This window comes from Ambystoma mexicanum, chromosome 2p (assembly GCF_040938575.1).
Source record: "Ambystoma mexicanum isolate Mex_15411 chromosome 2p, UKY_AmexF1_1, whole genome shotgun sequence".
Lineage (NCBI taxonomy): Eukaryota > Metazoa > Chordata > Amphibia > Caudata > Ambystomatidae > Ambystoma > Ambystoma mexicanum.
In genome coordinates, this window is record NC_090923.1 from 825,697,620 (window position 1) to 825,711,912 (window position 14,293).

At 48.4% G+C, this 14,293-nt stretch overlaps 1 protein-coding gene across 1 annotated transcript in view; it reads right to left on the reverse strand.

Annotated features, from left to right (window-relative positions):
* The window catches only part of SPINT2 (serine peptidase inhibitor, Kunitz type 2), a 106,974-nt gene that overhangs the window by 3,782 nt on the left and 88,899 nt on the right, over positions 1-14,293 (reverse strand). The window contains exon 9 of the mRNA XM_069644531.1: positions 2,640-2,690. Within this exon, the coding sequence (XP_069500632.1) occupies positions 2,640-2,690 (51 nt within the window). The remainder of the gene's footprint in view (positions 1-2,639; positions 2,691-14,293) is intronic.

Below are 14,293 nucleotides of genomic sequence, written 5' to 3' on the forward strand. Positions count from 1 at the left end.
CAGATTTTCAGCCACCAGACAAAACGTACATTGGCTGCCCATGTGTGAATGTATAGTCTTCAAAAACACTCTCCAACTCTGCCCCCTACCTTGTACAAATATTTAACAAATCCCAGTCCTCAAAACTGACCCACACCACCTACGCCCATCGCCTCAACCCAGGTTGACTGGTTTAGAGCTGGTGGGACCAGTTTCCGGGTCACTGCCACAAAACTATGCCACTGACCCCGAGATCTGAGCAATCTTACTCCGTAACGTGGCTCGTTACCTAGAGGATCACCCTGTGACAGCTCAACTTTTTCTTAAATTCAGGTTTGCCTTCCATTGTTTAGTTATCCTGGAACCAGCACCTTGGTGCTTACAGGTTTAGTGCGAAACGTGAAAAAAATAAGTGATAGCCACGCCATGAGATTTTTCACTCAGCCATTTCTTTGTCCGCCTTCTGAGGTTAGCAATTCCTCTTCATGGTCATGGATTTGCCCTGGGAAAAGTGTTTCTTCGTGGGCTAGTGCATGCCGTGTGGATGGACCCAGGAAGTGGGTTGGGACTGTCTGGTCCCAATCCACATACTGGTGCCATTGTGTGGAGTGTGCATGTATAAGTCAGCCCCACAATGGTGCCAGATTGGACCACTGCTGGCGTGCACGTGTCATGCAGATCCTCTATTGGAGGGTTGAGTTTGACCAGTCACCTGAATTTAGGATAACAGTAGTCCTGCAGCCATTCTAGCATATCAGAAAAGGAACCAAGTATCCAGCGTAGCTGTGCAGACGATTGACTACCCGAGGATGAATCCTGAAGAGGCCAGACGACCTTTCTTGCTGTCGTCCTGGTGAAGCCCTGCTGAATCCCAGCTGAATTACCCGATTTCAAAAAGACACTTTGCTGGTGCTGCAACACTTCGGACTGGTGGGAACAACCAGTCTCGATGCCTTCTCACGATCCTGCAGAATGGAGCCTTCGGAAGTGTCCTGGGCCACAGTGTGAACTGACCAGCCCACTTTTGGGCTACCGTAGCAGAAGGTACTTTGGCCCGGAACTTCAGAGGTCTCCAGCTAGTCCAACAAATCACCTTTCAGCCAAGTCCCTGCATCTACTAGTCCTGTTTCTAGAAGGCTTTCTTTGTAACTAGCAAAATGTTAGTGCAGTGACTGTCGCTGGAACCGCCTTCCCCAGTCTGGTCGAGTGACCTGAAGAGCCCTGCATCAGTGCCTGCTGCATTTCTTCACTGGAAATGATTGCACTCAGCTCCTTGACCAGACCAAAAACGTCCTTTCACCTGCAGCTCCTGGGCATCTTCTATTGGATCCAATGGCGGGAAAACCTATCTCCTGCAACCCCTATTCAACCTGTCAAGTATTTTGGGAAAATCAAAGCAAGGGCGGTGAGTAGGCGCAATACTCCTGTGCCTCCGTCTCCATTATAAAGTTTATTAAGGACTTAGATTTATATTCCTATCCTTTTTAACAGTTTGTTGTAAAAGCTGCTCTAGATGCTAGAGAAAGTACTGTTCGAGAAATCTTTCAATGGTATTTACAATCTTCAGACCCAGAGGAACTTTTCATAACTTTGTCCCATCTTCTAAATGTACTTTAGGAATTTTGAGCACAAGGCCCCACTCAACTTCGGGTTGAACTGAAAGTTAGGATTCTATTCCTGTGAACTGGTTATACAATTGCTTACCTTCGCACTTCAGGTGCATTGGTGAAATGTATGCATTTTATCAACCGACTGACTATGTATATTTTCTATTTGTGTAATATTACCTGCTCTTTTTATAGTAGGTTTTTGGGTCTACAATAAAAAGTATTTTTGTACTTGCCAGTCTAAGTAGAATCATTGTGTATTTCAGTGTGTGGACTCGTGGATCCTGACCGCCCTCCCCCCCTAACCTCTCCAAACCCCCTCCCCCCAACACTCTTGAGACTTAGCCTTAAACACTCTTCCATGCTTACCTGGATAGGTTTGGCCAGAGCGGCCGAAAAACTGTTCACCAGACCATATTTTAGAAATAAATCTCAACACCTACACAAAAGTGCATTGAAGACTGGAGTCATGTGTGTGCTATCCGGTTTTAAAAAACAGCCCGTTGCCATTAACTGATACCTGCATTCAACAATAGATGAGCCAGGCAACCCTTGCGTAAAGCCCAATTGTCTAGCTATGGGTCAGTCTCTTTACTCCACTGAACCCAGTGTGGAAACCATCCCAACAAACCACACAGGTGAGCCATTGATCTTGCTGCATCTTTGTGTCTGCAATAAAACGTTGGCGACTGGTCTGTTAAGCAGTAGAATATGACAATTGGGGTAATCCGTTAAAAATTACTGAGCTAGATGCAGCAAATCCTTGGGAGAAAATGCAGTGGGGCCTGATTCGGCAGAAGGCCCTCAAGCAGGCAATTCATCTAAAGTAATAGAGTCTGCAGGTATGGGGCCCGAAGCAAGTTGGTCATAAATAGATGAGTGACCATGCAAATAGTGCACATGGGAACAGTACAAAGGCAAATAGTATTGAAATCCATTCTCTTGTAGTATGAGCATTGAAGGGAAAGCAGTAAAGCCCATGGCCTGTACAGTGAATGGATGGATTATGCAGCCAACATTAAGCACAATTTTCAAAATACAATGCATCTGTACCTGTTGTCGAATGATGAAATGGATGCAGTGGATCGTAGCCTTCATGCTGATCTAAAATGTGAATATATAAAAATAAGTGTTGATGCTTCCATTGCAATACACAAAGTTAGATTTACAATACTTTTTTGTAATGACCCGACTTAAGATACTTTACCATTACACTTATTTACAAAGCAAGTCTTAATAAAACTACATAGATGACCACAAATAGTACAAAACCACCCTCCACCCACCACCAGGTACTTTGTCCACCATAGCAACCACTGGCTTTATTGAACAGGGCAACAAATAGTTTGGCAGTGGAGTGTCCTTCTCAGTTCGCATTTAGCATCTTCCTTGTGTAACATTTGCATCAGAGCCCATACCACAGTGTTCAAACTTTAATTAGATCTATAATCCATCACCCTTACAAAATCCAGGTAAAGTGAAGGGGGAAAAATAGGTACTGCAAGAGCAGTTAATGGGAATCTTCAATATATTCACAAAACTTGAATAGATCAGCGCATATGTGGGATCTTTCCTCCATACTTACCAAAGCCAATCAGCCAAACAAAAAGGCCTACATTTCAGATGCAGGGATTGTGTGCAGTCTGGTTACAGCCCTGCCCACCAGTTACACTGCCAGTCATCGTGACCACCTACGCCATAACAAGACAATGGTCAGAGGGGACGACTGAGTATTCTCCTAAATTCTCTTTGAAATTCTCCAATAAGTAAGGCGCAAAGCACATATAATTTGCAAAGCATATAGAATTACAGGTGGCTGGGAACTTTGATGCATGCAGAAGTCTGCTTAGACTTGAAGCTAGTAAGTATCAAGACAAGATTGCTTGCAGAAGGAAGAGGCTCAAGTTGCCAGTCATCGGAACGTACTTCTGAAAAGCCACAGAAGTAACCTTGGCCCAGCCATATCAGCATGGAGCCCTTTAAGCAGTCCTTTGTTCAGGCACTTGTACATTACATGATAATATTCACCTAGCGATCGTAGCCTCTCAGGCAGTTGACGAGCGCCAGAAGGGCCCTATGCTGCAAAAAAATCTTGGCCAACGAACTAAACTAGGGTTCTCTGAAGGATCTCAGCAAAGAGAAGACAAATTATGGTCCCCTGCGTCAGACCCAGGATTTGTGGAAAAGGGGAGCATATTTAGTTACCTAGTGATTTCGTTGCAGAATAATCACTGCACATTTTTCCAGTGCACACTATTCTTTACAATTAAATTCACAGACTATTTAAAAATGGAAAGCAGATCGGCTTTGGAGTGGGTATATCCAGTGGCTAGGGGGTGTGCCTTTGCATTTTACAGCAGAACATGATTCTGTTATAAGTAGTAAAATGGAGCTCAAATAAAGAAAAATCCGAACTGAAAAGGGAAGGATGCTCAAGATAGTCTTTATGGAAATCAGTAAATGATGATTGCAATTTGGAACCTTCCTGGCGGAGGTATTAGCTACTAGGAAAGCAGTCTTGCAAGAAATTAATCTATGCTGCATTCATTTGCTACCGTACTAGGTTTGTTCTTAGTAGTTGGTTTAATCGTATGCACTTTAAGTCAAATGTGTACAACCTACATTTTTATGCTTCTTAGTGTGTAGCATTTGTGAGGACCACCCCCTCCATTTACAAAAAAATATGGACACATTGAGCAAAAGTGCAAACGATTACACAGACAACGAAAAACCAGCATTGAACCATGGGCTACAAAGGCTTGTGAAGCAGGGCATGAAAGACCATATTCAAATCTCAGGAAGGGTTCAAGGTCTAGCAGGAGGGAACAATTGCAAAAGGTCTTGAAAGTGCCCCTTTTTGAGCCAGTGCTGTTAAGTGTTTTTTGGTCTAGGTGTGCTAAATGCACAAGCTGGTGGCAGCAGGGACTATCATTTTTTGGTGCTTTTGTTTTAGCCTTACCACGTTTGGCTACTAACTGTGGCTGATAACCAAACATTGCCATGCCACAAGGTTTTTCACTTGTCCTTTGTCCATTTTTTTTAAGCCTTCTTCCTGGGTTGTGATGGCAGCAAAATCCTTTTAGGGTCTTCCAGTGCCCGGGAAAGCAGAGTCTTTCGGCAGGCTACTGGAGGGCTATGTGTTTGCGCTGGCAAGTTGTGTGCTGAGACAGTCCCAATCCAGAAACTGGTTTCCTTGTATCTGAGTGTTATGCATGAGTGTTCCAGTGATTGGACCACTGCTGGGGTGTGGGGCTAGCTCTGCTATTGGATCAGCTCTTACCTGGCTTTTAGGATAAGGGGTCCCCTGCACCCACTTCAGAGATCCTGGAGTAAACTGAAGGAGCCAAGACTCCTGTCCAGCTATAAGACCCATGAAGAGACCAGTCTGAAGGAGGCCTGGCGACCCAACTTCTGCTGCCGTCATGGAGGAGCCCTGTCTTGCTATTGATCTTCAGCAGTCCTGCGAAGGAGCTGCGACCGTGGAGGAACATCCATTCCAGACGTATGCTAGGTAACCCGCGAAGAAGAGCCATCAGAAGTGTTCCGGGACCGTCCTGTGGCTGGCCAGCTCCAAGTTTGGGCCACTGTGCTGATGTCGGCATTCCGCGCTGAGGCCTGGCACTTGGGGGATCCTCAGCTTGTCCTTTAAGACTTACGTCTGTGAAAGTTCGGAGTCCAAGCATCAAGGGCACCAGAGATAGAAGGGGAAAGTCTGACCGCAACAAGCAAGTCCCTTTGCGTTGCTGCGCTGCAGAGACCACCATCCAACACAGCTTACCTAAGTAGAGTCCAGTCCCGAGAGGGGTCCTGCATAGTGGTTTTCTGCATTCTTCATCCGAAAGCCCTTGCACCAGCAAAAGACAGAGCAGAGAGCTTCTTGAATCTGCAATCCCCTGCGAATCAAGGACCGAGGCAGACAACGGGAAAATGAACCTCAGACCCTCTTCCATCGACCTGCCAGGTCCTGGGAAGAATCGGAGTACGGGGAGGAGGGGGATATTGGGGTGAGTTACAGTGGTCATTACCTGCTCCTAAACTCCCTTTAAAAAAGTTTCCTAACCTTTATAAAACATTTGCTATACTTTGGCTTTACAATGGCTTGCTTGTGCAAGCCTTCCAAAAGTTGGGGACACTTTTGGATCGGTCCTCTAACCCTTGGAACCGTTCACTGGACCCCAGAGACTCACTCTCCTCTTCCTCCCTCTACTGCTCTGCCCCCCCTCACCCCACCCCACTTTGGCTGCCTCTCCTCTGATAAAACCATACAATGTTTCTAGACAATTCATATCTATGGAAATGTCCAAACAGGTGCTCCCCTGCTCCTCCAGACCCATCAAGGTCCACATTGACCCCACACTGCAGCCTTTGTGGATTTCTGCACTCCTTTGCCACTTGTGAGCCCTCCGCAGCACCCCCTGCTCTAGAATTCCCTTGTGCACTGGCTCCTTAAAAATCCTTCTGCCGATCCAACCTGTCCTGCTGACTATCGCCTGATCTCCATCACTCCTTTCCTGGGCAAACTTCTGAACTGTCCATCTCCCTGCTTAACTGTTGGCTGTCAACATGACCACCAGTCTTCAGCGCAGCCAGAGGCATGGAAACTGCTCTGCTGAACACCTGTGAAGATCTGCTCTCCAAGCTCGACACTAGCACCCCTTCTGTCCTCATCCTCAACCCTTCTCTCTGCTTTCGACACAGTCAATCACACCATCTTGATCTGAGACTGAGAACCTGGGCATCACAGATCAGGCCCTGGAGTGGCTGACCTTTTTCCTCCTGGACCGACCCACCCAGGTCCAGCTGAGTCCTTTCTCTCCACATGTGGTGTTCTCCAGGGCTCTAACCTCTCACCATGCCTCTTCGATCTCTATGTGGCCCCTCTGGCCCACCTTATCTCCACCTTCAGCCCCAACTTTGTGTTATGTGGATGATGCTCAGCTCTTTCCGGCTCCCTACCACCTCCTCTCGCATATTCCAGACTGTCTCAATATGTTTCAGGATTGATGCGCCTCCAACAATCTCTGCCTTAATACCAGTAAGACGGATATCCTTTAGGGACCCCTGCTCCAGCTTCGCCCCCCCACCCCCACTCTGACTACCCTCCATGGGTCCTCTTCCTTCACCTTCCTGGGAGACAAAAAACCATAGTGTCATCTTAGACTCCACTCTTCTCACATCACAGACCTTGCCAAGAAGGCCCACTATCAGCTGCACCTCCTCAGAGGTACTCTTCCTTTGCTCCCTTTCCCCACCCCCCCAGAAGCTCATTGCCTCTAGAGCCCTGGTTCTCGCCAGGTTAGACTATATTAACAGCCCTTTTCTCAATTTGCCTTCCTTTTCTTCGCCCTCTGCAACTAATCCAGAACAAGACTACGAGACTTCTCGGCCTCAAGCCCAAAGACCGTATCTAGTCAGCCCTGAAATCTCTCCACTGGCTGCTGGTGGCTGCAAGGATCAGGTTCAAGACACTGCATCATCCACAAGGCTTTCTGGTAGGGATCCTGCACAAGACAGCCAGAGGCACCCAAAACCCTTAACTTAATCATCCCTAGCCCGCAGGCAGAGGGAGGCTGTCACAACCTCTCATGCCCACAAACCGCAAGAAAGCTACACAAGAAAGTCACCACCATACGCTGTGCCCGTCAATTAAACTGCCACATAATACCCAATGCACAGGACAGAGAGGTGGTGACAGTAAGAAAAATAATCCCCACCAACCCAACTAAAACCTCAATTTCAGCATGCACTTCTCCAATGCAAACACAACATCTCTGCACAGCAGTCCGCACTCTTCACCACACTGCAACAAAACAAACATAGCCACGCACAATAGCAGGTTCCCTACCTACCAGTTGAGAGTTGATGTGCCACTGCATACAGCGATCTTCTGTGCCCTCTCCCCGGCATGGTGCAGTGCAAATATCTTGGAAACCGTGCACCCTAGGGCCTGGACCTAGAGTTTAATAAAGTTACTCACCATAGTGACTACCTTACTCCTAGTCCATAGTACCCTTTCCTCCATACTTGTGGGACATTCCGTCCTGTGGGACGGGATCGGAGCACTTGTAAAAAGCATCCAATTTATCAAAAATGTGTCCTCTTTACGTGGGGTACCACATGTGGCCGTAACACCACCCTCCTTAGCTCTGCCCAGCGCATCTCCCGACAGTCCTTTTCTATCGCCAGGTCTGAGACCTTTAAGTAATAACAGAGGAAACTTATTAGAGGGGTCGGCGGGCGTATGGAGGAATGGGGACTATGGACTAGGAGTAAGGTAGTCACTACGGTGACTAACTTTATTATACTCCTATGTCCCGTCCCCTTTCCTCCATACTTATGGGAGCTTCCCAAGCACTCGCAGGAATTACGGGTGGATGGAAACTCCTTATTGAAACAGGTTCCCAAGCACAGCTTGACCAAACTGAGCATCAGCCCTGGAGCTAAGGTCGAGACAGTAATGCTTACAAAAAGCTGATGGTGAGGCCCACATAGCCGCTTTCACAATGGTCTCCCAGGGAAGATATTTTTGGAAGGCAACGGCAGCCGCCTTGCCCCGCACAAGATGACCATGAATTCCCTTAGGGCCAGAAGACCCTGAATGGTATACCCCTCAGAAATACAGGCAGCGATCCATCGTGAGATGGTTGCTTTCGAGGTCGGCTTTCCTTGCGGACTTCTGAAGGTCACAAAAAGCTGCAAAGAGTTCCTAAGCTCTGATGTTCTGTCCAGATAGAACTTAAGGGCTCTGACATCCAGGCAATGCAGAACTCTTTCAGCCTCTGAGGAAAGAAGGCAATGAAATTGACAGATTCAAATGAAGATCAGAGACCACCTTCGTAATAAAGGAGGAATTTGTCTGCAGGACAACCTTATCCTTATGAAAAATAAGGAATGGATGCTCTACCGACAATGCCTGAAGCTCACTTACACGCCTTGCTGAAGTCACGGCAATCAAAAAGGACACTTTCCACGAAAGTTACTTAAAATCTACAGTAGCCATGGGCTCAAAAGGCTTATGACAAGTCCGTAAGGACCACATTCAGATCCCACCTTGGTTGAGAACAGGAGGGTAAAGATGTAATAGTCCCACAAAGTGTCTTTTAATGACCGGATTCGTCAGTGAAAAAGATCACTAGTCAGTGAACAGGTAAGCCGTGACAGCCAACAAATAAGTCCTGCAGGACATGAATGCCCAAGTCTGCCAGATGTGAGACAAAGGACACCACTAAGTCGATAGTAGCCTCCCTGGGGTCCAGCTGCCTAGCTAAACACCAGTGGCAGAACTAACCATTTACTCCTATACTAAGATCTTGTTGAAGGTTTCCTGGCTGCCTGAATAATGCGCACGTTATCCGCGGACAAATTGAAACGCTCTAAAGATCTGTACTCTGGCACCAGGCCGCCAAGCTGAACAATTGCGGGGAGGGATGCCACAACTTCTGATCGCTCTGGTGTAGAAGATTGGGAATCAACGGAAGCTTGAGCGGCGAACACTGATAGATGCTGACGCTCCGAAAACCAAAACCTGGCCGGCCACCAAAGGGCTATGAAAAGGAGAGAGCAATTAATTCACTGTGTTCCTTAGCTTGCAAAGCGCCCGATGGATCAGAGGAAAGGGGAGAAAAGCGTAGGGGGGAAGCTTCCGTTTGTCGATGTTGCAAAGAGGTCCACATCTGGAGTGCCCCAACAGCAAAAAATATCCAAGAGGATCTCCGTATTCAGTTCCCACTCGTAGCAGACCACTGCTCGTCGGCTAAAGGCATCTGCAGTGACATTCAGCTGGCCTGGGATGTGAACTGCTACCAGCCAGATACCATGCTGAATGGCCCATTCCCAAATCTGAATGGCAAGATCCACAACAGGAGACCTGGTACTCCCCTGCTTGTTGATATAGAACATGGACACCACATGATCCGTGTCCGCACAGGCAACCTTGTTGACAATGCCTGGTTTGAATGCTTTCAGCACCAGGAATATCGCCAGGAGCTCCAGATAATTTATATGATGCTGTCTGTCCTGTGGCAACCAAAGATGGAAAACCTGAAGATGATCCAACGTCGCACCCCAACCCAGAAGGGAGGAATCTGTTGTGACAGTCAATAGTGGGCAAGGGTCCTGAAAGGAGCACCCACCGACAGATTGCTGAGAGACGACCACCACAAGGTCCGTCCAAATGACTGAAAGGTGGAACTAGTATCATTTTGGAATCTGGATCCACTGCTTGAAGCCAGGAGCTCTGAAGAGCCATCTGTGTCCGCCTCATCTTGAGACAAGCAAGAGCTAGCACGCACAAAGCCATGAGGCCCAGAAGCCTCTGGAACCACCAGGCCGACATGCTCTCGACTGCATAAACACCACAGATTCCCCCATTCTGTCCCCAGTCAGGTACACTCTGCAATTGATCATGATCCAACGAAAACCCAGGAAAATCAAGTCCTGAGAGACCGTCATGGAGGATTTCCGCCAGTTCGACAGCCCAAGGTGGAACAGGAGCTGGAGGAGAGACTGAAGGTTGCTCGAGGGTTTCAGTGGACAGGACTGCGCAGCAGCCAGTCGTCCAAATACAGATACCCATGGACACTCTGTAGCTGAAGAAAAGCCGTGATGACCGACATCTTCGTAAAGACACGCAGTGCCGAGCAGAGACCAAACAGGAGCACACGAAACTAACTGCTCCTCCCCATGGAAACTGCAGGTATTTCCGATACAGACTCCAAATGAGGATATGCATCCTGAAGGTCCACCACGCTGTAAAGAGGACTTTATCTGACCAGGCGTGATCAGCTTGCATTTCTCCAGGGGGGGGGGGGGGGGAGGGGGGAAGGGTGGGGAGGGTTTAGAAAGGTTGAACTGGGAAAGGTCTAGGATGGTGCGCAGGCCAGCCTGGTTGGGTTTGGGCATCGTGAACTGACAGGAGTAGAAGCCCTCCCCTCGCTCCCCCAGGGGAACGGGTTCCATCACCTTGAGATCCATAAGCTTCTGTACTTCGGGTCTGAGGGAGGGCATCCAAGTGTTGGAAGGGAGGATAGATGGGTGAGAGGTGGTGGGGGGGCGGAGGAAGGGCCAGCTGAAGCCTGCCCAAGCAATGGACAAGACCCACTGATCCTTGTGAGGGTTTGCCACGCCTCCCAGTGAGACGCAATGCGCCCTCCCACCGGGGGGGGGGGGGGGGGGAAATCTCGTGAGCACCAAAAAACATTTTGCAGACTTCTCGGCGGATGAAGACTGCTTGATCCTGAAGAGGAGGCAGAGGACCGAGAGAAAAATCAGCCTTGCTGCCATTTCCGACGAGAGTTCCCAGATGGAGGATTGACCCTGCGTGTCCTCCGACCCAGAAACCCTCAAAACCCAGAGGACGACTAAGGCAGAGATGGCATTCTGAGCTTTAAACGGCGGCTTCACCAGCAAGGACAGGGACTTGGCTGTTTGAATGCTGTCTTAAAACTAGTCAGCTCCCCATCCATTGAAGAATGCAACAGTTCTTTGCCGTCAAAAGGCAGGTCCAGAATCTTATCCTGGACCTCCTTAGAGAACTTCGTGGCGTGAAGCCAACCAAGCCTGACGAGGTGTTGAGACAAAGCATGAGGCCAGAGCCAAATCGGCAACATGAGCCGCAGCCTTGAGTATATCCTGCACCAGAACTCTGCCATCTGACAAGCCACCCTTAAAATCATCCAGCTTGTCTGCAGGAATTAACTCAAATTCAGATAGACCTTTCCACATTTTCATATTTCCCTCCGTTAAGATGAGCTCTGCGTTCGCCTGGGCCGCCCCCCCCCCCCAGTAGTCAAGCAACTTCCTCCTTGGCTAGAACCTGAGCTGCCGCTGTAGAAAACACGGAGGCCGGTCTGGATTGGAACGTGGTAGCCGCCACCACTGGGCATTAGCGTGGGGAGAGGCTCATGAGCGGAGTAATTCCAGGGCCGTAAGGGAGAGGGCTGCCAAGAAGGGCCTCCTTCAGTCGATCAACATAGATGAAAGGAGCAGATGCAGCGAGACCGTGTGCGGCAACGTCATCCGAGCAGCCCAGTCAAAAACTGGACGAAAAGGATTCGCACCAGGCAGTCAATGTTCACCTGAAAACCTGCTCCCAGCACCCGACGCTGATGGTGTAGGTGTAAGGGAGGAATCCAAAATGGCTGCCGTAGTTCACACAGGGACCGGGCACCATTTTGTCAGAGGAGAACTGCGACATGTGTGAGTGAGGCAGGGGTCTCCACAGACGGTCAAGTGCCTCGACACAAGGAACCTCGGCAGAGCCGGTACTGTGTGGCCTAGAATGTTTTAGACATACCATTACCCAAATTAGCCTCTACAAGAGGCACCTCGGCAGAGCCGGTAACAGAGGAATTACAGTCAGCGACCTCACTCTGAGCCCCCCCCCTCAACAGAACCGGTATCACCGCAAAGACGGGAACATGGAGGATTCCACCTCACAGACAAGACCTTGACAGGTCTCCGTTCTGTCAGTCACCTTAGCCTCGGAAAGAGGAACTTTGGAACAGAGTCCAGTAACTGCTCCCTCACGAGGGGCCTCGAACCTTGGTTCGATACAGAAAGCCTAGAGGCCTCGGGGCAAGCCCCAGTGTCTGTATGGGAAGCTCCAGACAAGGAGACCTCGAAGCAGGCTCCGGTACCCACCGCCTCAGTAGAACTAGGCCACCGATAGCACCCACAGGAGGGGCCTCGGATTGTAATCCGGTGTTGGTAGGCCTCTGACGGAAGCTCTCAGAGAAAACTCTGGTATATTTTAGGCCTGGAAGGCACCTCAGGGGGAACCCCGGTAATGGAGCTTATGAAGCCCCTCCTGGACCGGGAAGGAGTCCCCCGGTCAGGGTGCCCTAAAAACTAAAGAACTTACCGGGCGTTTCTTTTCATCGATGAAACTTGAGGAGCGCACTGAAACACCTCCTCCCACTGCTCCAGGCGACATGGACGTGCCCGGACTGAGGGAATTGCAGTAAAAAACATGAGTCCCACCAATGATCCAGACCCAAACACCAAGAGGATGGGGATCCGCCCTAGCGAAAGGGTCGCTCAGAGGAAGGAGGAAATTCTAAATGAACAATTCTAAATGAACAATTCTAAATGAACCAGCATAGACGGACTACTACGCGACCGCCAGACCAGAGAAGGACACTGGAAGGAAAAAAATAATCTCGCAAAGATGTGAGTGCGTCCAGCCCCGACTGCATGGAGAAAATGACTGATAGGCGATGCACTGTGTGGAGCCAAGGAGGGCACGGTTACAGCCATGTGCGGTACCCAGTGTAAAAAATGACATTTTTGAAATGTGATGCTTTTTTACAAAATGCTCCGGTCCCATCCCACATGACGGAATGTCCCATAAGTATGGAGGAAAGGGGACGGGACATAGGAGTATTGTTACTCGTGTCGGGACCAGTCCTGTCACCCATTTCAGGCAACAGTCTCATGTGTGAAGGTGCTGAAATTTGGGGAAGGGATGGGGTGTCCAAATGTCATGTAGCTGGTAACATTCAGAGAACAGGTAACTATGCAAAATGTGGTGCAGATTGGTGAAACTGTGGAATTGTACAAGGAACAATGCTTTGCCACAAGTCCCACTACAAGCCAATTATTATAGATTATAACATAGAGAGATTACAGTGAATACTAGCTTTTCTGTACATACATTTTTCAAAATAAGAAAAGAATGTGATAGTATAGTTTATTGGCATTTGATAAGTTATCCAGACACTGGCCTCTTAATTTGTCCTAGTTCTCACCGTCAAGGTAGGGAGCGGCCATGCCAATTACAGCAGCATAATTATCACAAATCTAAGGAAACCTAATCAATACTGCATTTACAAAAGGGATCTACAATTCCTAAAGGGTTATAGCTGGGGCTGAACTGGAGCAACTTAAGTTGGTCTACAGTAGGCTTCTTGTTGGATCAGCGTGTTAGACACAAAGAATACCTAAATGTCTGACAGCTAGTCAACGGATCTACGTTATCACACTGCATTCCGAAAAGCTTGAATTACAAAATAGCGAGACCCACTGTCACATTTTGCAATTCGAGCTTTACTGAATTTGTGCAATTGTCCCCCCCGCTTTCCCCTTCATGTATGCGAAGGACAACCCGCACCAGAATATACTGAACTAGCGCACCATGACACGCCCACCTAGTTTGGTATTTTCAGATTCAGCATTTTTTTTTTACCTATGCCGAATGTGTGAATAGTGCATTTTGTATTCAGTATTTTGGGGCAATACCACAGCGAGCAAATTTGAGTAGCACTAGATAATAAATGCCTTTTCGCAAGACTCCTGGGGTGTCAACTGCCAATGGACATGTTAAATGCATGGCAGTTGCGAAATTCTCCTAAATCACAGTAGGCCGCACGCTCTTCAAACATGGAGTTTGGAAAAATAAGATTTGCGATGACAGGGGCCTTGGCCCTTTCCTCCCATACCTTCCTTCCTTGGTACTTTGCAAGCACACACCCCACTTCAACAAGATACAGAAGACCTGCGGCTTTACACACATTTTTGCTTCTACTCTGCTCCACTCTCATAATGCTACCATTTTCCTTGTCCACACTCCCCCATCAACTCTGCAATATTGCAAATAAACATGAAAATTGGATTGCGTGTTGATTTGCTTGAGCTGGCCATCTTCCACACCGCCATCACTAATCTGGTCAACATTCTTTCAAGGACAGTGCCACCTGCCTGCAAGACGG